At 43.7% G+C, this 26,758-nt stretch overlaps 1 protein-coding gene across 3 annotated transcripts in view; it reads left to right on the forward strand.

Annotated features, from left to right (window-relative positions):
- The window catches only part of LOC139577168 (EGF-like repeat and discoidin I-like domain-containing protein 3), a 204,313-nt gene that overhangs the window by 59,456 nt on the left and 118,099 nt on the right, over positions 1-26,758 (forward strand). For all 3 annotated transcript variants that reach the window (XM_071404062.1, XM_071404063.1, XM_071404061.1), the window contains one exon: positions 3,836-3,964. In XM_071404062.1, coding sequence (XP_071260163.1) covers positions 3,836-3,964 — 129 coding nt within the window. The remainder of the gene's footprint in view (positions 1-3,835; positions 3,965-26,758) is intronic.

Below are 26,758 nucleotides of genomic sequence, written 5' to 3' on the forward strand. Positions count from 1 at the left end.
TCGAGGCTATAATGTTACGCATTCCTCAGGTTGCTGAGATGTTTGAAATGTGAACAACATTGTTTGTTGGTTGAAAGATTCACTTTACAGCAGATTTTTGTGGCCTATGCATGTGGAATGTATATAGTAAGACATAGAGAAATGCTGGATGAGAAAAATGAAATACCAAGAATAACCACAGGGGAAAAAATCCCAGTAACATAGCCAAGTGCGGCTCAATGCCTGTGCTCAAATATGATTAATCAGCTTTAAAGGTGCATGGCCTTAAGTAGAATGTATACGGAGTTGACTGAGGAGTTTAGATTGCGGTCTTTAATGTACACTGAGTGTACAAAACATTAGGAAAACCTTCCTAATATTGAGTTGCACCCCCTTTTGCTCTCAAAACAGCCTCAATTCGTCAGGGGCATGGACTCTACAAGGTGTTGAAACGCGTTCCACAGGGATGCTGGCCCCTGTTGACTACAAATCTTTCCACAGTTGTGTCAAGTAGGCTGGATGTCCTTTGGGTGGTGGATCATTCTTGATACACACGGTAAACTGTTGAGCTTGAAAAACCCAGCAGCGTTGCAGTTCTTGAAACACTCAAACCAGTGCGCCTGTCACCTACTACGATACCCCGTTCAAAGGTACTTAAATATTTTGTCTTGCTCATTCACCCTCTGAATTTCATACTTACACAATCCAGCTACACTGATTTAAGTGGATTTAACCTGTGAAATCAGTAAGGGATCATAGCTTTCACCTGGATTCACCTGGTCAGTCTATGTCATGGAAAGAGCAGGTGTTCCTAATGTTTTGTATACTCAGTTCATATGGTTTATCCCTCGGTCTAATGAAATTTAGCTGAGTAAATATACAATCCCCCGGCATCGGAACAAGCTAATGTTCCTAAAACCTGTTCCTAAAAAAACAATGTTCCTAAAACCTGTTCCTAAAAAAACAATGTTCCGAAAACCTGCCAAATAGGATTTAGGGGCTCGACTGTACCCGACACACCGAAAATGTCAGCCTTTGGTGATTGATCTCAGAGGAAACATAGGAGGCTTTTCTCTGTTTAACCACTCATCAGGTTTTCACCGTTGATTGATTGGGCTCTCTTTGCAGCCCAAAAAGAAATTGCGGAGCTGGCGCAGGCATCGCGTGGCACACATCTATCACGGCCCAAGGGCTAGAGCACACAAGACTACAGTGGCTGACATTCGCACAGCAAAGCCCCCAACCTCTTTTCAACACACACACACCGATAGCAAAGAGAACAACGTCGTAGGACAAAGAACGTTTTAGCAGGGTGAAGTCTCAAAGGACACTGCTATTATAGACCGCCCCTCTTTCTCTCTCTCTTTCTCCCTCTTTTTCTCTCGCACTTTCTCTCACTCTCTCTCATTCTCTCTCTCTCTATCTCTTTCTCTCACTCTCTCTCTCTCGCTCTCTTTCTCTCGCTCGCTCTCTCTCTTTCTATCTTTCTCTCTCTCTCTTTCTTTCACTCTCTCTCTTTCTCTCTCATTTTCTCTCTCTCGCTCTCTCTCTCTCGCTCTCTTTCTTTCTCTCGCTCTCTCTTTCTCTCTCTCTTTTCTCTCTCTCTCTCTCTCTCTCTCTTTTCTCTCTCTCTCTCTCTCTCTCTCTCTTTTCTCTCTCTCTCTCTCTCTCTCTCTCTCTCTCTCTCTCTCTCTCTCTCTCTCTCTCTCTCTCTCTCTCTCTCTCTCTCTCTCTCTCTCTCTCTCTCTCTCTCTCTCTCTCTCTCTCATTCTCTCTCTCTCATTCTCTCTCTCTCATTCACTCTCACTCTGCTGTGGCTGTGCTTTGTGCAGGGATGCATTCTCCATTAGAGAGGCTTTCAGTGTTCCTTTGTGCCGTTATAGATCGTCACGTCAAAACAGCCCTGACGCCTGACGCCTGACACCCTCTCCTCCTCCTTAGAGAGCAAGGCCTTTGTGAAAGCTATTATACTTTCCTCTGTTCAACTAATTATCCACAAGTCTCATTAATACTGATACAGGAGTGAGGCGGAATGGGCTTGACTTTGATAGGGTTACCCTCGTTTGCAATTCATATGCAACGGCGTGCCACTGCCAACAACACGTAGCAATAAGCTAGCCTGTGTTCATTCTGAAGGCTGAATCTGCCCTGGATCTCTATGATGTTGTGTCATTGCTACTCTTTTCTTGTGACTGAGGTTAAGCAGATGAGAGAGAATAGGCTGTTTGTGTGTTGACTGGACACTAGCAATTGTGCTGAAATTGGTCGTTCACCTATCGAGGTGAGAGCGAGGACATGAATGGAACCCTGAGACCTGTCATCTCTTCCTTTATAGGTGTTACTGAAGACAAGGGACATAGAATAAGGGACCTATCAAAAGGCAGTTATGCCTGTCAACAATTTGGTTTAAAAAAAAAATACAAAAGACAATTTATTTCAAGTTGGAAACATTTATTTTTGTCACAGGACCAGTCCCTATACGTGTTTTCATGTCCTTTGAAGCATTGCATATTGGCTCAAGTTGTTTTATTTAACATCCCAAGGTTAAATATGTGTTGAGCCAATACGTAACTTTAAGCCTTCTCAGTCACGATAAATTAATTGTGAACGGGCGATGCTCCTACCCTCCTGGTTATAAAATAGATCTGATTGATGTTTAAGTCTCTGCCAAATAAGTAAATCACAGCATTATACAACATAATTTGATAGTCGATCCCCCCATTCCTTCAAAGTTATTTGCATTAATATCTTCCCTGTGAGAGATTACAAAAGTTTTGCCATCAAACTTCAACTGGGAAGTTTTGACAGCATCCAGGCAGTTCTATACCTCGTTGTTTAAAACATGAGGGAGCTATTGGCAGGCTCTGAGTTATGAATCCAATAAGCCTTCATCGAGGCCTTGTCATTTACATTTGGCCCACACTGCAGGTAGTAGTTGTCGGTGAGGGGTTTTAGATGGCAGTGTTATGGCACCATGTTGTAGGCACTGTCAGTGCAGTGACATATTGCTGTGTCATAAGTGTTTGCTTGTAATAACTTTGAGTCCAAGCCTTTGCTGTCATTATTATTCCCTAAGAAATGACATTGTAGCAAAACTGAATTGGAAAAATAGAAAAGGCCTGGGAAAAGATGAGCGTGCTAACCAAGTTATTAATCATCATCAACTGAGACAGACCAGGCACTTTCAAATAAAATATGTTTTCCTCTTATTAAGATTTCAGCTTTGCTTATTTAATGTGTGTTTTGCTGTGTGGGTGTATTTCTTGGCTTCATTGCAGTTAAACAGGCTGAACTCTACACTATGTTTATCTTAGGAAATGCTGCTTTCCTAGTGTGGGGTATTCCAGGATCATTAGTGCAGCCTCCGTGCCTTGGGCAGCTCAGGATGGTTCGTACGAGGCTAGCTCTGGGCAGTTCAGGATGGTTCGTACGAGGCTAGCTCTGGGCAGCTCAGGATGGTTCGTACGAGGCTAGCTCTGGGCAGCTCAGGATGGTTCGTACGAGGCTAGCTCTGGGCAGCTCAGGATGGTTCGTACGAGGCTAGCTCTGGGCAGTTCTGCAGGACTCTAGAACTAGATCTCTGTGAATGACAGGCACTTCATCTATCACTCTCCATCCATCTATTTACCCACCAGTCCTTTCCTCTGACTTAGAGTTCAACCCAGTGTATTGGATTCATTAAGTCAGTCGGAGATTCTCTGACGGAAAAGGCTGGACCACAACCTGATGCAATGCATCACTACTGTAATGATGTTTGCGCAAGCATCCATGTCTAGTCAATAGTTATAATGGCAAAAGACCCCTTGATAATGTTGACCGTGTTTTGTCTCCTTCTGTTTGTTGTTTCTCCACTCAGGACCGTGTCACCCGAACCCATGCCACAACAGAGGAATATGTGAAATCAGTGAAACCTACAGAGGCGACACGTTCATAGGCTATGTCTGCAAGTGTCCAACCGGCTTCAACGGAATCCACTGCCAACACAGTAAGTTGGATGATCATCAATATCCTTGTATCTACCGGTGCTAACAATTCTAGGCAAAATCTCCATATGAAAAAAGAGTGAAGTAGAGATCTTAACGAAAATTTTGCCATTCATATAAAGACTTTCCACTGGTTAAATGCTCACCTGTCATGACCATACAAGAGCTTAGAGAAAACAATAATGGTCCTTTACAGAAAGTAAAGGTGTGTTTCAAGCAAAGCCGTGTTTAACTTGAAAGAGTGGGTTCAGCAAAATGCCAGAGCAGTAAATCAGGTACAGAAAATAAAAGTGCTGAATTTGCTTTCTTTTGTAGAGTAGTGTTAGTGTTAGGAAATGTATGTTGCTACACTACATGATGTAAGACCTTGGACGGGAGCTGATGTTACTGCATCTTACCTGTGTGTGTGTGTGTGTGTGTGTGTGTGTGTGTGTGTGTGTGTGTGTGTGTGTGTGTGTGTGTGTGTGTGTGTGTGTGTGTGTGTGTGTGTGTGTGTGTGTGTGTGTGTGTGTGTGTGTGTGTGTGTGTGTGTGTGTGTGTGTGTGTGTGCACATGTACACATACATTGTATTCAGGATTTTTCCTGTAAGAGAACTAAGACAAACACAAATATGAACATATCCTTGAACAATGCAGTGCATCATTCAATTCAACATGTTAATCTGTGTTGCTTTTAATATTGCACAAAACAAACACAAAGCCATGGCGACGGTGTGAATAGATCAACATGAGAGCAACATGTAGTCATAGCTACAAGGTGATCCTTTGAAAAATTCTACTTCACATTTTGAGAGTATTACATTATTGTAATTACATTATTACAGTATTACTTGCACTGTTTTTGTGTGCTTTATCAAAGTAACCTTACCCCTCAGACCGGAAAGCAATTCATATATAAACAGGGAAGAAGTAGGGAAGCCGCTAGCCATTAACGTGGAATTAGTGGCCAAAGTTTAGTCTTTGTTTGGAAGTGCTAAATCCTATATCCTGCTGGATGATATGTAGGCCAGCTCCTGTGGTCCCTATACCCTCTCTCCCTGTCTCTGCTTGGCGGATCCGGGCATTAGGTTTCCTTTCCTATACGCAGGCCATCTTCCTCACAGGTGTGTCTGTAAATAATGAAGAGCAGCTTTAATATATTCTGGTGAAGTCTGGGCGGGGTGGATATTAGTTTAGAGACAGAAAGAGAAAGAAAGGGTGGGGGAGAAAAAGGGTGGAGAGCGAGAGAGAGAGAGAGAGAGAGAGAGAGAGAGCGGGAGAGAGAGAGAGATAGCTAAACCAGATGCATCTGGTATTTCCCCACTTACATGTAGGTTAAACAGACCCAGAAGATAAACAGAGATGTTCTGGAGAAAAGTGATTTTCTTTTCCTCCCTGCTATTGTGAGAAAGAGAGCATTCGAGACACAGTCTACAGAGAGTTATGGTTGTCTAAATGAACATGAGGGACAGGGGAGATTGACTGCATTTATGTCACCGCAGTCTTTGAATTTTTTTTTTACTTGCTTTAGATTTTATTAGCTTTCAAGTGAAATTAATTCCAGTTACTTTACTTAATAAATGCGTGGAATTCCTTTGTTATGGTGTTTTTGATCTTTAATACTATAACTGTGACTATGACTGTGACTGTATCACCCATGTGTATTTGTTCTACTGCCACGTCACACTCACTGTGCCCCTGTCCCCCAACTTTTCTGACCGTTTCCGCATGTGATGGCTTATGGAAAGGTTTTGTGTGTGTGTATATATATATATACTCTGTGCTCCATTTAGTTAGTCTGCCTTTTAATTAATTTCAAGTGAAAGTGTAAGGGGTGCGTACTGGCGGCAGAGAAGTCAGGCGCAGGAGAGCAAAAACTGATTTACAACGGTGCGGTTTAATAAATAAAACCACCTTTAACAGTACAATAATAAATGGGTAAAACCCGTCACACATCAGCTTAACGTGCACAAACATTACAATAAACAATTCCGGACAAGGACATGGGGGAAACAGAGGGTTAAATACACAACATGTAATTATGGAATTGGAACCAGGTGTGTGGAAGACAAGACAAAACAAATGGAAAATTAAAAGTGGATCGGCGATGGCTAGAAGGCCGGCGACGCCGACCGACGAACACCGCCCGAACAAGGAGAGGGACCGACTTCGGCGGAAGTCGTGACAGAAAGGGCCAAGTTCTTTGACTAAGTGACAGCTCTACATTTAATCCTGACTTTTTCAACATTAGCCTCATGAATTTGGCCCAAGGTTGATTTCAGAATGAGTGATCCTGTTAGCATGCACATCATAATTCAGTTATTGTTTCCCATTAAGCCCTGAGGGCGAGAAACCTATTTGAGATGGCCTGAATACGTGCTAATGGCTGCCAACCTGAATACGTGCTAATGGCTGCCAACCTAAATACGTGCTAATGCCTGCTAACCTGAATACGTAATAATTGCTGCCGACCTGATTGCGTAATAATGGCTGCGACCCTTAATGCGTACTAATGGCTGCAAACTAAATAGGTACTACTGGCTGCCAACCTGAATACATACTAATAGCTGCTAACCTGAATATGTAATAATGGCTACCAACCTGAATGAGTAACAATGGCTGCAAACCTTAATGTGTACTGCTGACTTCCGACCTGCATGTGTACTAATGGCTGCAAACCTGAATATGTACTAAAAGCTGCCAAACTGAATACGTACTAATGGCAGCCGTTTTTATTTTCACTCATTACAGTCAAATTAATAAAAATCTGTACATGTATCTGAAGACATTAATAAACTAAATCTTGTGTCTGGATAATTTCTGCAATTAATTGATAATGGCACAGGAATAATTGTTCCCTCAGAATGACAGCTTTGCTGGCTTTGTTGAGGTACGGGTGGGCTTTTAATTGCTGACGAGCTTAATGGAAAAGATACAATTGAGTCGGTCGGATTTTATCGGAGAGGAACAAACCCGAGTTGAATGGCTGCCTGCGTGCCTTCGTTCTAAATGGAGAAATATTGCCAGGGAATCCAGCAGAAACCAGAATGACAAGTAGGGAGAAGCAGAGACGATACTGAGATGTGTTTGCATATTGAACACTGGAATAAATGTAATGTTGTCTGGCTTGACACCATTTCATAGCTTATTTTGCTTTAAAACAAATCACAAGTCAAATAAAGTCAGAGAGCACTTCACCATTTTATTTACTACTAAACTAACCACAGTCTGTTCACCTCTTGCTCTTATTCTGATTGAACATATACTACATAATGTGCATGTCATCAGTACTGTATATGATGTTACCAATACTCTGGTTTAAGTGTGCAGCAGAGAAACCCAAGCCTTTGCCGTTTCCTTTACCTGCTCACTCTGTCAGACCCAAATCCAATTTCACACCTTTGAGCATTATCCTAAACACAGACAGTATTACACACCATGCTCTTCAGATGTGGTTTATGAAGCACAGACATAAATGACATGGCATGAACAGCTCAGGAAATATAAGCTATTTTAAGTCTGTTTTGATGGACAGGTCTACAGCTGAGTTAACTTTTTTTGTGGTGAGCTATTCAGGAGACAAGTTGAGTTGTTGAGATTTTAGAGCACAGACAGGGCATTTCAGACACCTCAGCGACAAATTCGCAAACAGCTTTACAGAATAGTTTTGTACATTCATGGTCGGCAGCTGAAGTACATTGTGTTGGCTTTGCCAAGGAAAACTAGTTATCAAGGAAAAATAGAAAGGTGTGTTTTGCACGTCTGGCTTCTAAAAAAATATGTTATCTAGAACCTTAAAAGGTTCTTCGGCTGTCCCCATAGGTGAACTCTTTGCGTAATCTTTTTTGGTTGCAGGTAGAACTCTTTTGGGTTCCATGTAGAGCCCTTTCTACAGAGGGTTCTACATGGAACCCTTAAAGAGCTCTACCTGGAACCAAAAAGGGTTTTCTTATAGGGCTATATGATATGTCTCAAAAATAAATCTGACGTTTTTTGTTTGTTTATGTATTTGATGTGCACACCTTACTGAAGCCCAATATATCTCTGTTTCAATACTCTATCTACCAAGCAAACCTTTAGCTTTCTCCAGGATGCAGTACTGTGCTCTAGTTCTCTCTAATAGAATATGAACATTTGGTTTGTTAGCACTAGGGATTCTCTGATTCTAACACAATTGGGCATCTGGTCATTGAAATGATGGACAGTTTAGGCTTTCATCAATATAAGATGATAAGATGGACAATTTTTGGGGGGCACAGCGCCAAGACAAGGATGGAGAATCTCAGGATTGTGAAGATTACAGTATGTGACTGAAAGTGTATTGGTTGAAATCCCTTGGGAGCAGATGGATATACCCTCGCTTATCCAGCCTCTCCTAGGTAAAATGGAGTCAATGCACATTCTGTCTGCCGTGAAAATACATGGGAAATGTAAAATATGTATTACCTTCATTGAATAGAGCTTAGAGAAATAAAACACCTGTCATGTCAAATTTGATATGTTATGTGATAGTAGTTGAATCAGGGCTTTGTATTGCAGACACAATCTGTAAAATCAACCCGTTTTCTGACATGGATTATAGTATGTTTGTTTTTCAAGTGTCCCCATATGATCGGTTCTCATGCTGGCGACCTTCCAGGATTCTCCACAGTCTGTAAAAGGCACAGCAAGTCCCTGGCGGTTTGGCTTATTATCATCACTGTTATTATCACAGCTCTTATTTTGAGAGAAAGTGCCGCTGCGTTGTCATTACTCAAATGATGCGCTGTCATGTTCCCGTGGCGACAGGGGGCCGACTGTCAGACCACAGTATTCGGAAAATGGCTTATTATTGTAATGAAGTGTCAAACAGGCAGGCGATTGGGAGTGATCACCTCTGTGTCTGTAGGGGTCGAGCCTGTCCTGGACACACATACTGCGTCTTCCATCTACCAAGGTCAGACAATACAGACAAACAAAGGTTAATTTGCTGTTGTTTACATTTTGCAGAAGCATCTTTCTTGCTTTCTCTATGTGTTTTTTCTGTCTTTGTTGTAGGGTTAATGTGTCATGATACAACCACTTTTCTTGGGACTCTCAACTAATCCAGTGGACAACATTGGTTGTACTGTACAGTACCCCCTGTTAACTCCATCGCAGAACTGCCTGCAGCAATCAGATGGCAGGCTGTAGTCAACATGAGGCATTTCCTTTTCAAAAAATCGGACCTATCCTGTCAGGAAGCGATGATAAACTAGGCTTAAATGAAATAGCACACCATCATTATAACAGTGCTCTCGCTAGGATCTCAGGGTGCTCCACTATCCTCACTCTCACTGATGTAGAAGGATATAGCACATCAGCTCAGTATGAGTAAACAGCGAAGCAGTGTACTATGAGCTTAATGATGTCTCCAACACTCTCTTCCTGAAATAGGATAATGTAGGTAGAGAGGGCACAGAATCCCAGCCAGCGGGAAAGGCTGTGTGGTGATATGCACAGTGTTCCCAAGCTGGCTCCATGGAAAACAAGTTTAAAACATGGCTTCTTCTCTGAATGGGCTGGGGCTGTGCCTTCACTACATCCCTTTATTCCTCGGCCAGATGTCTCAGAGCGCATTTCATCTACTATTTTTTTATCAATAAGCAGTCTTTGCCCTCTTTATTTTCAAACCATGCCAACAGGGCACAATTGATTGAAGCTAAACGTAGGATGTGTGGGTTTTTTCATATTTGATGATGTATTGACAGGTGCTGTCATGGCTTGTTGGCTCTGACGCCTGCTCGGCTCCTTGTTCTGAGGGAATCAGCCTGTGTTCATGGTGTGGTCCAATATGAGCCGTGAGGAGCAATTACTGTAAGTCAATACACCTGGGCAACATCAGAGCAGCCTTTCATCTGCACAGGCGACAGAGACGCTAGATCCGCATCTGGGCATAGTGTTGGGCTCTCCAATTATGCCTGCATTAGACACATTTATTTGATATGCTGCTGGAGAGATGCAGTGGTACCGCCACTTCTCAAACCTTCACACACACATAGGGAGAAAATATACATGCTTGCTCACGCAACAGAACTATATTCAGCTCACAGCATCCCATCTCCATGAAATGCTCTCAGTGACTTTGGCAGAGCTGTTTTCCACTTCTCCAATTGTTGTGCGCTATCTACTCTTCAAGAGTCTAAGAGGCAGAGGTGTATCTGTGTATCCCTGCATGTGTGTGTTAGCGTAAGAGAAGGTTTAGCCTGTACAGTACCAGTCAAAAGTTGACACACCTACTCATTCAAGGGTTTTTCTATATTCTTGCTATTTTCTACATTAAAGAATAATAGTGAAGACATCAAAACTTTGAAATAACACATATGGAATCATGTAGTAAACAAAAAGTGTTAAACAAATAAAAACATATTTTTGATTTTAGATTCTTCAAAGTAGCCACCCTTTGCCTTGATGACAGCTTCGCACACTCATGGCATTCTCTCAACCAGCTTCATGAGGAATCTTTTTCCAACAGTCTTGAAGGAGTTCCCACATATGCTGAGCACGTGTTGGCTGATTTCCCTTCCCTTTATGGTACAACTCATCCCAAGCCATCTCAATTAGGTTGAGGTTGGGTGATTGTGGAGGCCAGGCCGTCTGATGCAGCACTCCATCACTCTCCTTCTTGGTCAAATAGCCCTTACACAGCCTGGAGGTGTGTTGGGTCATTGTCCTGTTGAACAACTAATTATAGTCCCACTAAGTGCAAACCAGATGGGATGGCATATCACTGCAGAATGCTGTGGTAGCCAGGCTGGTTAAGTGAATAAATAACAGTTTCACCAGAATAACACCCCCACACCATCACACCTCCTCCTCAATGGTTCACGGTGGGAACCACACATGCGGAGATCATCCGTTCACCTACTTTGCGTCTCACAAAGACACAGCGGTTGGAGAGAAAGAAATCTCAAATTTGCATTTTTTTATGCTGCAGATCGATTGTAGCTTCCATCAATTTAATTGTCTGTATCAATTCCAATCACCCAAATATTTGTTTGTAAATAATACAGTACCAGTCGTAAGTTTGAACACATCTACACATTCCATTTTTTTCAATTTTTTTTACTATTTTCTACATTGTAGAATAATAGTGAAGACATCACAACAATAAAATAGCACACATGGAATCATGTAGTAACCAAAAAAGTGTTAAACAAATCAAAATATATTTGAGATTCTTCAAAGTAGCCTTGCCTTGATGACAGCTTTGCACACTCTTGTCATTCTCTCAACCAGCTTCATGAGGAATCCTTTTCCAACAGTCTTTAAGGAGTTCCCACTTACGCTGAGCACTTGTTGACTGCTTCTCCTTCACTCTGTGGTCCAACTCATCCCAAACCATCTCAATTGGGTTGTGGAGATTGTGGAGGCCAGGTCATCTGATGCAGCACTCCATCACTCTCCTTCTTGGTCAAATAGCCCTTACACAGCCTGGAGGTGTGTTTTGGGTCATTGTCCTGTTGAAAACTAATTATAGTCCCATTAAGCTCAAACCAGATGGGATGGAGTATCGCTGCAGAATGCTGTGGTAGCCATGCTGATTAAGTGTGCCTTGAATTCTAAACAAATCAGACAGTGTCAACAGCAAAGCACCCCCACAACATCACAACACATCCTCCATGCTTCACGGTGGGAACCACACATGCGGAGATCATCCGTTCACTTATTCTGCATCTCACAAAGACACGGTGGTTGGATCCAAAAATCTCAAATTTAGACTAATCAGATTGGTGTCCTTTAGTAGTGGTTTCTTTGCAGCAATTCGACCATGAAGGCCTGATTCACACAGTCTCATCTGAACAGTTGATGTTGAGATGTGTCTGTTACTTGAACTATGTGATGCATTGATTTGGGCTGCAATCTGAGGTGCAGTTAACTCTAATTAACGTATCCTCTGCAGCAGAGGTAACTCTGGGTCTTCCTTTCCTGTGGCGGTCCACAATAGAGACGGTCCTCAGTTTCATCATAGCGCTTGATTGGTTTTGCGACTGCACTTTCAGAAACTTTCAAAGTCCTTGACATTTTCTGGATTGACTGACCTTCATGTCTTAAAGTAATGATTGACTGTCATTTCTCTTTGCTTATTTGAGCTGTTCTTGCCATAATATGGACTTGGTCATTAACCAAATAGGGCTATCTTCTGTATACCCCCCTATCTTGTCTCAATACAACTGATTGTCTCAAACGCATTAAGAAGGAAAGAAATCCCGCAATTTAACTTGTAACAAGACACACCTGTTAATTGAAATGTATTCCCGGTGACTACCTCATGAAGCTGGCTGAGAGAAGAGTGTGCAAAGCTGTCATCAAGGCAAAGGGATGCTACTTTGAAGAATCTCAAATATTATGTTTTGATTTGTTTGTCACTTTCTTTGGTTAGTACATGATTCTATATGTGTTATTTCATAGTTCTGATGTCTTCACTATTATTCTACAATGTAGAAAATAGTACAAATAAAGAAAAACCTTTGAATGAGTAGGTTTGTCCAAACTTTTGACTTGCACTGCATGTTTGAGTGAGTAGGAATGCGAGATAGTGTGGACGCATTAGTGTGTGTGTCTGTCTGTCTGTCTGTCTGTCTGTCTGTCTGTCTGTCTGTCTGTCTGTCTGTCTGTCTGTCTGTCTGTCTGTCTGTCTGTCTGTCTGTCTGTCTGTCTGTCTGTCTGTTTGACAGGATTAAATTGTGTTTTAATGTGACTGTGTAATCCATTGATGATGCCCTTTTGTCATTTCAACATAAAAATTAAATGTGATGATGTTGAATCAATGGGGAAAACTGATTACGTTTTAAAAACAGTAATCAACGTAAGGGAATTTAGCATTTTTTTCACGCAACTTTTAACCTAAATGCAATGACATGGTAAAATATTTTGATATCACTTTGAATTCAGATTAGTTGACAACTCAACCAAATGTAAATCAGTGTTGCCGGGGTTCAGCTTTGTGCCCACGGTGCTACCAACAGGACAAATTGGACACATTGTGTCACAGCCGTCGAATGAAGAGGACCAAAGCGCAGCGTGGATAGCGTACATATTCCTTTTTATTAGGATGACGCCGAGGTACCCTCGTTGCGGGCCTCGGACTGGGCACCCTCGTTGCGGGCCCAGGACTGGGCACCCTCGCTGCGGGCCCCGAACTGGGCACCCTCGCTGCGGGCCCCGGACTGGGGACCGTCGCTGGAGGCTCCGGACTGGAGACCGTCGCTGGAGGCTACGGACTGGGGAACGTCGCTGGAGGCTCCGGACTGGGGAACGTCGCTGGAGGCTCCGGACTGGGGACCGTCGCTGGAGGCTCCGGACTGGGGACCGTCGCTGGAGGCTCCGTACTGGGGAACGTCGCTGGAGGCTCCGGACTGGGGAACGTCGCTGGAGGCTCCGGACTGGGGAACGTCGCTGGAGGCTCCGGACTGGAGACCGTCGCTGGAGGCTCCGGGCTGGAGGCCGTCGCTGGAGACTCCGGACTGGAGACCGTCGCTGGAGGCTTCGTGCCATGACTCCTCACTGGAGGCTTCGTGCCATGGATCATCACTGGAGGCTTCTTGCCATGGATCATCACTGGAGGCTTCGTGCCATGGGTCATCACTGGAGGCTTCTTGCCATGGATCATCACTGGAGGCTTTGTGCCATGGATCATCACTGGAGGCTTCTTGCCATGGATCATCACTGGAGGCTTCGTGCCATGGATCATCACTGGAGGCTTCTTGCCATGGATCATCACTGGAGGCTTGTTGCCATGGATCATCACTGGAGGCTTCGTGCCATGGGTCATCACTGGAGGCTTCTTGTCATGGATCATCACTGGAGGCTTCGTGCCATGGATCATCACTGGAGGCGTCGTACCATGGATCATCACTGGAGGCTTCGTGCCATGGATCATCACTGGAGGCTTCTTGCCATGGATCATCACTGGAGTGAGGAGACGTATGGACAGTCTGGTACGTGGAGCTGCCACAGGGCTCACCAGGCTGGGGAGACATACAGGAGGTTTTGTCCGTGGCAGAGACACCGGATACACTGGGCCGTGTAGGCGCACTGGAGGTCTCGAGCTTAGAGCTGGCACAACCCGTCCTGGCTGGATGGTTATCTTCGCCCTGCACATGCGGGGCGCTGGCACAGGACGCACTGGGCTGTGCAGACGCACCGGAGACACTGTGCGTAGAGCCGACGCAGGATATACTGGGCCGAGGAGGCGCACTGGAGGTCTGGAGAGCAGGGCTGGCACAATCCGTCCTGGCTGGATGCTCACCCTAGCCCGGCAGATGTGGGAAAGCTGGGATGTAGCGCACCGGGCTGTGAACGCGCACTGGAGACACCGTGCGCTCCACCGCATAACACGGTGCCTGACCAGTACGACGCTCGCCACGGTAAGCATGAGGAGTTGGCTCAGGTCTCCAACTTGACTCAGCCAATCTCCTCGTGTGCCCCCCCCAAAACATTTTGGGGGCTGCCTCTCGGGCTTCCTTGCTAGCCGTGTTCCCTCGTAACGCTGTGCCCATTTACTCGCTGCCTCCGCCTTCCTCAATGCTTCCGCCCGCTCCCACGGGAGGCGATCCCTTCCGGCCAGGATCTCCTCCCGTGTCCAGGATCCCTTGCCGTCCAGGATGTCCTCCCATGTCCAGTCCTCCTGAAAATGCTGCTCCCCCTTACCATGCTGCTTGGTCCTTTGGTGGTGGGAAGTTCTGTCACGGCCGTAGAATGAAGAGGACTAAAGCGCAGCGTGGTGAGCGTACATATTCCTTTTTATTAGGATGACGCCGACATAAACAATAAACAATACAAAAAACGACCGTGAAGCTTAAGGCTATAGTGCCACAAACAAAGACAACTTCCCACACTGAAAGGAGGGAAAAGGGCTACCTAAGTATGGTTCCCAATCAGAGACAATGATAGACAGCTGTCCCTGATTGAGAGCCATACCCGGCCAAAACATAGAAATACAAAATCATAGGAGAAAAGAAACATAGAATGCCCACCCCAAATCACACCCTGACCAAACCAAATAGAGACATAAAAAGGCTCTCTAAGGTCAGGGCGTGACAGTACGGGGGGGCACCTCTGGTGCGTGACACATTGCCCTAGGATGAGTTACGTCTGTACTATTTAGCACGCTTACCAAATAAATGAAATCAAAATCAAACTGATCATGCAAAAAATATGCTTTGGATGTACCATATTTTAGACCAATTTCAATGATGTTGATTACTTTAAACATCTTCTTCTACAGAACCTGCTGGACCTATCGGAACCAAATTTGGTATATATCATCTATGAATGCACATCTTTCAGAAATCTAGCAAAAAAAATATGGCCGCTAGGAGCCAATGAGCTTGCATTAATGTTTTTTCCTATCCAACTGCTCCACAATGTGGCCAAACTCAATCATACTTTACAGGTTAGCTAAACTCATTATAGCATCACTGTGTAGTCAATATGAATGTGCTTGCAAATGTTGAGTCTTTACAGTGGTCGGAACATGTGAACCAAGTTTTGTTACTAAACAAATATCTGTGACTGATTTATATGCATTTGTGACAGACCACGCCTATGTGCATGTTTATTGGTCAGTTGCAGCCATGTTGTTTGACATACTAGCCTGGATTATAGTGTGTTTACAGACATTGGTCCATAGATGCCATTTATCAAGTTTCATGAAGGTTGGTCATTCGCTGCCAGAGGTAGCGTTTTAAGTGTTTTTCACAAAATTCTAAATGGCGTAAAATCCATCATATTCTTCAGGCATATTTGTTCCGTGTGAGGAAAGGGACCTATGTACCAAATTTCATGACTCTAGGTCACATGGGGTGAAGGTTGTGACCTTTAAAAGTTTGCATATTCAATCGCTTGTTATACCTCCACCATGTGGCCAATTGGCATTGCATCGCATGGGAGGGTTATGGCCTTTGGACCTTTACCATCATGCCAAGTTACACCATCCTTGGCCTTACCATCTCACGGGAATGTGAATGTTATTTTACTTGGGGGAAAAACCCGGTATAATAATAATAATGAACGTCAACAAATACAATATGGTTTCACCAGCTACGCTGCTGAATCCCTAACTAGATGTTGAACTGATGTCTGTGCCCAGTGGAAAGTGTCTGTGTGTGATTGAAATGGGTTGAAAAGGTCCACACAGATCAGTGTTGTGCATCAAATGTAAATTTGCCCCCTCATATCCCACTAGCCATTTCTCAGGCCCAAGAGGAGTTGGCCTTATCTTAGGTATCTGGGATAGCAAGCTGGGGAAACAAGCTGGAATCAAGGTGCTAAGGGAGGTCTGCGAGGCCTGCCTCAGACCCTGAAATATTTTTCAGTCTCTCTCTACACCCTTAGCCCCACAGATCAGGACTGGCCATTCCATCTCTGGGTAAGGCTGTTGACTGAGCGACACAATCTGCCTCCGCATGCAGCACTCAAGAGAGACTAAGCTTAGCTGTCTGTCAAATTATTGCCTGTCTGAGCTGAGGGAGAGGGAGAAAAATAGAGATAAAGAGGGGGAACTGAGGTAGGGAGAAGGAAAGAGAGAGTGAATAGTAGAGGCAGAGAGAGAGAGAGAGTTAAGAGTAGAGGCAGAGAGAGCACAGTAGAGACAGCTGGTAGTGAAGGAAGCCAACCGAAGGGGAGAAGAGAAACAACAGAGATGCACAGATATATGTTTTGGTTAAGAAAGAGAGTAGCTGGTGATATAACTAGATGCCTGCAACAAAACAAAACAAAAAACAGATGAGAGAATCGGCCCAAAACTGATCCTGAACCCATTAGTTCCAGTTGAGGTGTTTTATATTTGTCTCCTCTGCTTCCCTCTCTGTCTCTGTGCACTTATTCACCTGGTTTATCTTTCCTGTGGAGGAGTCGCCGGGATCGAGTGGTTATTGAGGTTAATTGTGCGGACACACCCTCTGTCACTTGGGCTGTGCTGTCACCCCGGCCTCTGCAGCAGGCAGCCAGGGGTGGCCCCACTGGCACACCGCCAAGCAGCATAAATAGAGACGCATTCCCAAATCCCAGGTGGCAGTAGCACTTACAACAGGACCAACCCTTGGGTGTTCAGCTGGACGCAACAGCCTAAACATTACAAGTAAATGTTCGGGACGAACAGCCATAGCCCTATTAATTCTGTATGGTCAGAAGAGTGTACTTCATCAACAATGAGGAATTCATGTATTTAGGTGGGTGAAACAAAAAATGTCAAGAGCTAGAACAAGGAAGAGAAGAGAGAAAACTCTGACTATCGAAAAGTGCTGGGAATAATTTGACTGCAAACCAAATGGATGTACCTCGACCAGAGTAGAACATTTCACGTTCACAGGTCAGTTTTGCCTGTTGAATATGCATCTACATAGAGAAACATCAGGGTTCATTGGGGCGGCAGGTTAACAAGGCAGTTAACCCACTGTTCCCTGGTAGGCCGTCATTGTAAATAAGAATTTGTTCTTAACTGACTTGCCTAGTTAAATAAAAAATTAAAAAGGCTCAGTGCAGTCAAACATATGATTATCCTGTGTTTTAAATATATTTTCACACTATGTTGTTGGAACAATTTGAAATAATGATATAAATGAAAATGATATAAAAACGTCTGCATTGGACCTTTTAAATAAACAGCACAGAGATAAAGGGTTAGGAAGGAGTAGACTAATTGAATTGGCTCTGAATTGATTCCCCAGAGCTACCACTGCAGCATTCTAATTTGTTGCGACAACATCAATATTGAGTCTGCATAAACCATATATTTTCAGTTCATTGTGAAAACCAGCAGGATCAAGTGTACCATGACTATTTTTTCTATTTGACAAATTTGACTATTTGTAAAATGCTTGCTGGATATCCTCCTGGTTTAAACACATGGTGTGAGGCTTTTACACTGGTACTTTGTTGCCTTAGCTGTTAGAGTCATGTAGATGGATGTAAATTGCACTGCCTTATAAAGCTACAAATACTCTGAAGCAGGTCTTATTCAATTGTTTTAAATGTCAGCGCTTTAGTGGCAAGGCATTCATTGTTTTCTGATAGTCTGCTAGAAATGGAAATAATGTATCAGCGTTACTTATTGGACATAATTTGACAGCATAAAGGCAAATGACCACAAAGATTGAGCTTGGCATGAGATGACTGCTTGCCAGCTTTTGAACTAAACCCACGGATCGGTGGGCTGTCTTGAAGACAGACTCATATTTCTTACTGAGCTGCACTTCCTAAATTCTATCTGGAAGCATTAGAGGTCCACGCTGACAAGGTTTTGATGATGGTAGCACTAACATAGTTGGTTCAATTCCAATAAGGGTTGCAAATACTGAATTGTCTATTTTATTAACAGGGAATAATGAACTTTCCAACAGTGTCACCTCTTTCTCCCTAAAGCCCCCTTCTACACTCTCCTCCCCTTACCTTATATCCTCCTCATATCTCTCAACTGATGGGCTTAGTCTATAAAGGTCCTTGTTAGAACATCTCCATGATGTGAAGTGTGCCCATGGTGGATCAGACCCTCTTGTTCTGACTGATTAGTATTCCTTTCATATGTCTTGTAGATGCTCACTCTGAGCTTATTAAGATGACTCACAGCTCTCAACAGAGTGCCATTCGGCCGGGGTGTCGAGGGCTCTTCACATCTCCCCTGAATCCCAGGCATACAGCCCTCTGGTGACTCCGTCTCTCTCCTGGATGCTTTGTCTGTTATGCCCCGTTTCCACTGGCACTTAAAATTAGGACCAAATTGGGGCCAAATTTGAGCTGGCTCGAATGGAATTTTCAAATTTGAGCTGGGTCGAGGGAAACCCGGGCCAGTTTCACAACTGGTAACAGCTCTATTTGAATTTGGGCTGGTGACGCCATTACTATGTAACCACCAAGCTGATCACTGCTGGATGCTAACACAATGTTAGCTAGCTCGTCAGAGCTTGTTGCTGTTAGCTAGCACATTTGGGCAAGCAGTACTACAATAGTCAGACATGACACAAATTACCACTATAGCTGGATCCTATATTCATTTTTACACTACACAATAAACTTTTATGAGAACATTCAGCCCTCCAATGCTAGCTACCTAGCTAGCAAATCAGAGTTGAAACAAGCTAGCTAGCTAACGTGAGCTTGCAGGAATTTTAGCTGGCCAGTTCATATTGAAAGCTAGCTACATTAGATACATCATAACAAACCTGGCATTGATTTGCTTGGTTAGCTAGCTAGCTAATAGCCAATGCCATGGCAAGCAAGGTCGGAATTAAGCTAGCTACCTAGCCTGTTGTGCTAGCGACGACACTAACTGTTTAGCTAGCTAGCTAACATCAGCAAACTAAATACATGGCTCTGAGTCTGGCTGGCACTGGCATGAGTATGGGGTAACGTTAGTTTCAGCATGGTGAGGGTGAATTCAATTCTTAAACATCTTGCTAGCTAACAACATTAGCGAAGCCAGCTGATGTCACATATTGGCTACCTAACAACATGACATAATTTCTCATTTCTGGAGGCAGTGGAAATGCAATTTGAGCTAGCCCACCAAGGCCAGCCCAACCTGGATTGACTTCAAAGTGCCAATGTAAACATGGCTTTACATGATTCTCACCGGCATTCTAGATGTCTTTTCAACCATCACCATTCACAGTGTGTTTCTGAGTAGCTCCTCGCTAGCCAAATCCCACTTGAATACGTGTGTCCTTTCAATACACTGCTCTTAATCCCTCATTCACCACTAAATGTATCATCATGTCCCTCAGTGGGGATCTCATACATGACATGCAACAATACAGGAAAAGGGAAGCTGAGTAAGCTGTGTACTGGGATGGAGTTTAAGACATCCCTTTATGGGGGAAACACTCACGTTGCTGAGCTGTGAGATCTGTATGTAATTGTAACTGACTGACAAATTTAGACAGCTCTGTGATGTGAGTGTGAGAGACGGGCCATGCCGCGGCCTTATCTGTCAACAGAGATGAACAGGACACAATTCACCTCACAGGCACCCAGTCCCATCACATGAACAACACTGAAGGCTGTAGTATACATCCAGATTTAATAAGTGGCAAAACTGGTGAAATAACGCTGACTGTTTCCTTTCCATGCAATTTACATAGCTAATAGGATTTCACCCCCGAGGTCTGACTTCAATTACACTAGTCAAATATTTTCAACTATCAAAATCCCCTCAAATTAAGATATCAACAGACCAAGAAGAGCACTGGTACTTCACACTGAGCCTTGTGTGTGTGTGTGTGTGTGTGTGTGTGTGTGTGTGTGTGTGTGTGTGTGTGTGTGTGTGTGTGTGTGTGTGTGTGTGTGTGTGTGTGTGTGTGTGTGTGTGTGTGTGTGTGTGTGTGTGTGTGTGTGTGTGTGTGTGTGTGTGTGTGTGTGTGTGAGAGATACTTCTAGAGTTTGAAGTAGCTCATTGTTTTCATTCCAGGTTATTTCAGCTACTGTTAATGAAGACCTCACTCTCAACTTTCAACCCACTGAGGTATCAAGCCTGTCTTTCCCTGAGAGATGATGTGAGATGATGGTTCTTTTATCCATCTTCTGCTTTGTGAGTGTACACCGTAACCTCAAAACTGTCAGGAGTGAGTGAAGATATTCACAAATAAACAAAAACAAGATGAGTGTTGAACCACTGAAGTGGTGAGAAGACAAGCACTAGAGTCAGCAGAACACAGAAATCAGCCTATAGGGAAGAATCATTCTAAATTTGCATTCTGAACTTCTCTCCACCATGAGGAACCACCTAACGGAAAATACCATGTCATTTCTATCCCGGTATAAGGAATACCTATAATCAATGGCTGCCATCTTTACCTCAGTGTGCTGTAGAATGGCTGATAAGTTAATGATATATGTTCCTCTGCTAAACAGATTGAGATGCGTGTTTGTCTGTCTGTGCCCAACACGAGGGTAGCTATGACAGCTCAACCTGAAGATCTGTTTTTCATTTCCCACATGGATTTATTTCAGTCATCAGGGAAGAGATGTGGTTTGCAATATATTTCAACATCAAATTGAACATCAGCCTTGAAGGCTTACTATGAATCATCAGGCTTTGACCCTGTCCTTGAGAACACCCTGACCCATCTCAAGTAGAATGATTACTGCTATATAGGAAGGGTTAGTGCTATCCGTAATCCTTCGCACGTCCCTACCCTAAACCCTAACCCCTACTCCCCCTCCCCCCCTTTTCTTCCCAGTTTCGTGATTACGATCTTGTCTCATCGCTGCAACTCCCCAACGGGCTTGGGAGAGGCAAAGGTCGAGTCATGCGTCCTCCGAAACATGATCCGCCAAGCCGCACTTCTTAACACCCACTCGCTTAACCCGGAAGCCAGCTGAACCAATGTGTCGGAGGAAACACCGTTCAACTGATTACCCAGGTCAGCCTGCAGGCGCCCGACCCGCCACAAGGAGACGCTAGAGCGTGATGAGCCAAGTAAAGCCCCACCGGCCAAACCCTCCCCTAGCCCGGACGATGCTGGCCCTATTGTGCTCCGCCCTATGGGACTCCCGGTCAAAACTGGTTATGACACAACACTGCGATGCAGTGCCTTAGACCGCTGCGCCACTCGGGAGACCTTAACCCCTATCATAAACCTAAACCTAACCTTAACCATAACCCTTACCTAACCGTTTTAAATTTAAACTTCAATGTGGTGACGTCAGAGTTGGGACGTCCCAAGGATTCCATTTAGACTATAGGAAGTGGGGTAAGAGAGGACAAGGTTATTCACTTCAATAGCAGAATTAAACAACTGGAGCTTTTTTCAGAAATGTATTCTGCTGAATAGACAACTTTAGTCTATCAATGTGCAATAAAAAAGTCTGCTTTATGAGTTACATTTCTATCGGCTGCTATTTGAATGTTTCACCCTTCTGAATACACCCCTGATAGCTGTAATTATCCAACCAGTGACTCAAAGTCACCAATTTAACAAAACTAAGAGGTCAGGGTCAAGTTGTCCATATAGCCCTGTCCAGGAAGAAGGATACTGTACTAAAAACAGAGACGTGGATTTTCAGCCACATTAAAATGGCTTCATAATTTAGAGTAGGTGGTAGTTGTGATGCGGGGGCAACGCCTGTGAGGAGATTACCTTTCATTCTGCTAATTAAGTTTGGGCCATTTACAAATGTGACAGGACTACAAGCTATTAGCGCCCATTCATTTTAATGAGGGTCACTCAGCTGTGCTCTTTATCAGGCTTACTGACAGTCTGTTGAATATGTATAAGCCGCATGTCACTTCCAAAAACCCTTTAGATGGGAAACGTAAATAATATAGCAATTACGATTAAGTCACACAGTCAAGTGTACCTGGGCAGCGCAGTGGATTTGATTACCTGTCTGGTAGCGATCTCTTCATAGGTTTCTGTTTGGAGTTGTTGTGACTCAGTCAATTGTAAAACTAATGACCATTTTCCTGCGATTTTATATAGTCCCTCTGACGTATGAGCCTATGAGATGGAGCGGACTGGCTGTACCGTTGCATGGTTGTAGTGTAGCAGGGCTGTAGTGTAGCAGGGCTGTAGTGTAGCAGGGCTGTAGTGCCGCAGGTCTGTAGAGCAGCATTGCTGTAGTGTAGCAGGGCTGTAGTGTAGCAGGGCTGTAGTGTAGCAGGGCTGTAGTGCAGCATTTCTGTAGTGCAGCAGGGCTGTAGTGCAGCAGGGCTGTAGTGTAGCAAGGCGGTAGTGTAGCAGGGAGGACTGTAGTGTAGCATGGCTGTAGTGTAGCAGGGCTGTAGTGCCGCAGGTCTGTAGTGCAGCATTGCTGTAGTGCAGCAGGGCTGTAGTGCAGCAGGGCTATAGTGCAGCATTTCTGTAGTGCAGCAGGGCTGTAGTGCAGCAGGGCTGTAGTGTAGCAAGGCGGTAGTGTAGCAGGCAGGACTGTAGTGTAGCAGGGCTGTAGTGCAGCATGGCTGTAGTACAGCAAGAGTCAGTGTAGCCCAGTGGAGAGGGTTCTTGTCCCCTTCCCTCCACACCCCCAGGCCTGTTCCTGGTCCCTGGACATGCTGCAGCCAATTTAGCACTCTCCGCAAGTATCCCTTTCTGCCACAGAGTGCTATTCATCACTCTCATTATCGTCCAACTGAGACACGCTTAGTAAAGAACAAGAGGGGGGAGGGGCAGGGAGTGAGTCCTTACGCTGGTCCAATCAGAACAGGCCCCAGGTCTAACTATAGAATAAGGTGTTGTCGGAGTTCGGATGGAAGGGGGGGGCGAGATAGCCCCTGCCACTAAGCCCTATCTGGCATGCATTATCCCTGGTCCACCCAAAGCCTGCTGCAAATTATTTGATTTAGTTTTTTCTAGTGCTTTTATATCAACCTAGCTCTATGATTTAGAATGGACAGGTGCCCATACTGAAAATGAGAGTAGTTCAACAGTGAGTAAATGCATATTTCTGTGAAATGGTATGAAACATTTGTACATTACTTGAAATATTACACAATACAACATGTGTATTACCATAAAATATATCCTTTATACTCTAGCTATACAGATCTAGGATCTAGGATCAAATTTGATCACTATTTTGTTGCTGTGAATTTTCATGCAAGTGTATTTCAGTTCTAAAAAGGCTTTGTAATTTCGACTTTGAAATTTCAGGCTTGATTTGCGCTAACAAAAAATGTAACAACCCTTACTAAAATGACCATTAATTATAATCTACATAATAATTCACATTTCCCGTTGCTACGTGATTCTTTTACTGCTGTAGCAAACTGGCTCAAATTAAGGTTCTACATCTGTAGTAGTAGCATCTCTTAGAAAGTAGAGAATCTAATGTAGTCATGAAAATGCCAGGGAATGCAGAGGGCAGTCTGGACAGGTTCTGAGGGAGAAGGCCAAGTTAATAGAGAAAATATAGAACCTTAATATTAACATGTACGCGCGCGCACACACACACACACACACACACACACACACACACACACACACACACACACACACACACACACACACACACACACACACACACACACACACACACACACACACACACACACACACACACACACACACACACACACACACACACACACACACAGAGAAAGACTCCCTCTCCAACCCTCCTTACCCTTCCTAGCCTGATGTCGACGGTGTAAAAAAAAGCCTGATGTGCTCTGAACAGCAAATCAGTTTAAGCCTCTGCTCTGCCGTCTCCTCTGTGTATAATTTTACTGAGCTGAGTCAGGGAGAAAGTGAAGCTCCGAGGCACTTGTCTGGGTGAGATAGATGAACGCTTCAGGATCAGCTCAGTAACATTCTGATAATGGTACATTATATGATGAAGATGATGAAATCACTCATCGCTTTGGATCTACAACTTTGTTTTGTGTTGTTCTCTCTTTCTCTTTGCACATTTATATGATGTGGTGTAATGACTAGAAACAAGTTGGTTCTCAGCTACAATAATGTGCACATTTGTTTGTTTAGCATCTCCACGCACAAAAGCTGCATAAACGCCCCTGAACATCTACATTTGAAAAAAGTGTAATAAATAATTTTAATATACACCACAATAAATCCATTATTTATTTTATTTAGGTCTAAAGAAACATTATGATACCAGGAAAATGTATTTCAGAAGAATAGAAGATGAGTTGGCCTACTGTATGTTATATGGCTAAAAGTGATCATTTGAAACAGGACCTATATGCTAGATTTAGAGTTGTTTGGCCATTTTAGTTGTGTCCTTAGAAAACCTTAGAATGTCTTAGAAATCAAAACAGATATGGGCTGCATGTTGCAACTATAGGCTATTGATGATTTGTGAAAGTCGCAAAAAAAGCTTGTGCTCTTTTACTTGCCTCAGGCTGCTCAGCTCTTCTCTCATCCAGCGTTCATATTTCCACCCATCATACTATTGTCAATTTAATATTGTCTTTACTAATATGTAAAGTTTGTTTAGATTTAGAATGGCCAATTGTCAAATGGGCAGGAACAGGGGCAAGGGAAAAAATAAGTCATCTGTACGCATTCGAATAGCGAATGGAGGCCGTCCTATTTTTCAATGATGCCGGGTAGGCTACTATGGTTTTATAGTGGAGCTGCTTAATATGAGCAGCTGAGAAATACATATAACAACAAATATTTCACTCCACACATCAACCACTGTTTGAGGAGCATGCTCTCGCTCGGTGACAGGTGATATTCCTGTTTGAGGTGCATGCTCTCGCTCGGTGACAGGTGATATTCCTGTTTGAGGAGCATGCTCTCGCTCGGTGACAGGTGATATTCCTGTTTGGGGTGCATGCTCTCGCTCGGTGACAGGTGATATTCCTGTTTGAGGTGCATGCTCTCGCTCGGTGACAGGTGATATTCCGCCCAAACTCTGTGTGCCATGGGCTCTCCAACCTCGTTCCTGCAGCTAACCAGTGCTTAATTTGGGAAACGAAGTGAAATCTGTTTGGAAACATTGATGTTTTTGCAACAAAACATATTTCACTAAACTGTTGACAGCCTCTCTGCGCGCTGGAGAAAGTACTAAAGGAGAGAGAGGAGAGGGAAACGCATGGTGGTGAGATCCTGTATAGCTAAGGTAATTAATTATGAAAATAAATTAAAAATCCCTATTACTAGGCTATTTAAAATCACCCTGCACAATCAATGAACCTACAGCATCTCCTAGGGCTAAACGTTACCTCCCAGGTTTATGGATATACATTTTGGAGCATAGCATAAGGTAACCAGTGCATCCAGTATGCATAATAATACTGTCCACACTCAAAGGTGATTACTCAAAAAATATTTTTGGAGTATAGGCTAGACCAATTACGTTCCAAATACATCTTAAATCAGATTTGCAATGCCTAATTGTTGGTAGGCTATGTACAGTATGTATTGTATAATGTCACATAAGCCTATGCATATGCATAATCTGTAATATGCGTATGGGTGTTTTGAATGAATCATCACCTTAGAAAGCTCTGTCCATTTCATTGTGTTAGGCCTTGAAACGACATCCACAATGACCATGATTTACACTCAGTTTCAACCTGCTATTGAACCTCTTTCTTCAAATTGATTGTCACAGTGAGGTGAGTTTTGAAAGCAGATAGTGTTTAGAATATGATAAGTGTTTGATGTGATTTTTGATTGCATGTGCATTTGATGTCAGAATCAGTGGTTAGAGGGACAATACAGCCCTGAGTACCAGGCCATTAGGACCTGGTGGTCATTAGCAAGTTGGGTACTACCAAAGCATGCCCAGAGTGCATAAAAGGAGATTACTGTGACTCAACAGTCACAGAATTTTACTGCAGTTATGACTGACAGAGTGGCGGTAATATGGTCATCGCAACAGCCCTAAATACAGTAGATGAAACCACGTTTGAAACACATCATCCTACCTTGCTTAATGGTGATTGCACATAATCATGCTCATCAAATGAGCTTAGCAAACTGAACCATTTGGCAATGTGTGGTGCGTTACATGCTTATTATATGTTAATTACTGAATCGAATGCAAAGAGGCTGCCTTGGACTCCTCTCAGTTCCTAAGTCTTTGGCCCTGTGCCTGTGGATGTGCCTGTGTTGTAGTGAGATGGAACCGGGGGGGTGTTTGTTTACCTGACCCCATGGACTAGCACATCCCCGTCTCTCTCCGGCTCTCACTGGACGGATTAACTGCATTCCCTCTAGTAATCCGCTCTCTCTCACCTGATTTACCGGCAACACAGCACCTTAAAGTCTCACTTTTCTACCGCTGAGTTTCTAGGGGTGGCTGACCTCTCAAAAAAGAGCAAATCATTGCCCTGGCTGTGTTTGTCTCTCTGTGTTACGGCCTGCTGCAGGCAATCTGGTTCTGTG

Source organism: Salvelinus alpinus, chromosome 5 (genome assembly GCF_045679555.1).
Source record: "Salvelinus alpinus chromosome 5, SLU_Salpinus.1, whole genome shotgun sequence".
In the NCBI taxonomy this organism is placed as follows: domain Eukaryota; kingdom Metazoa; phylum Chordata; class Actinopteri; order Salmoniformes; family Salmonidae; genus Salvelinus; species Salvelinus alpinus.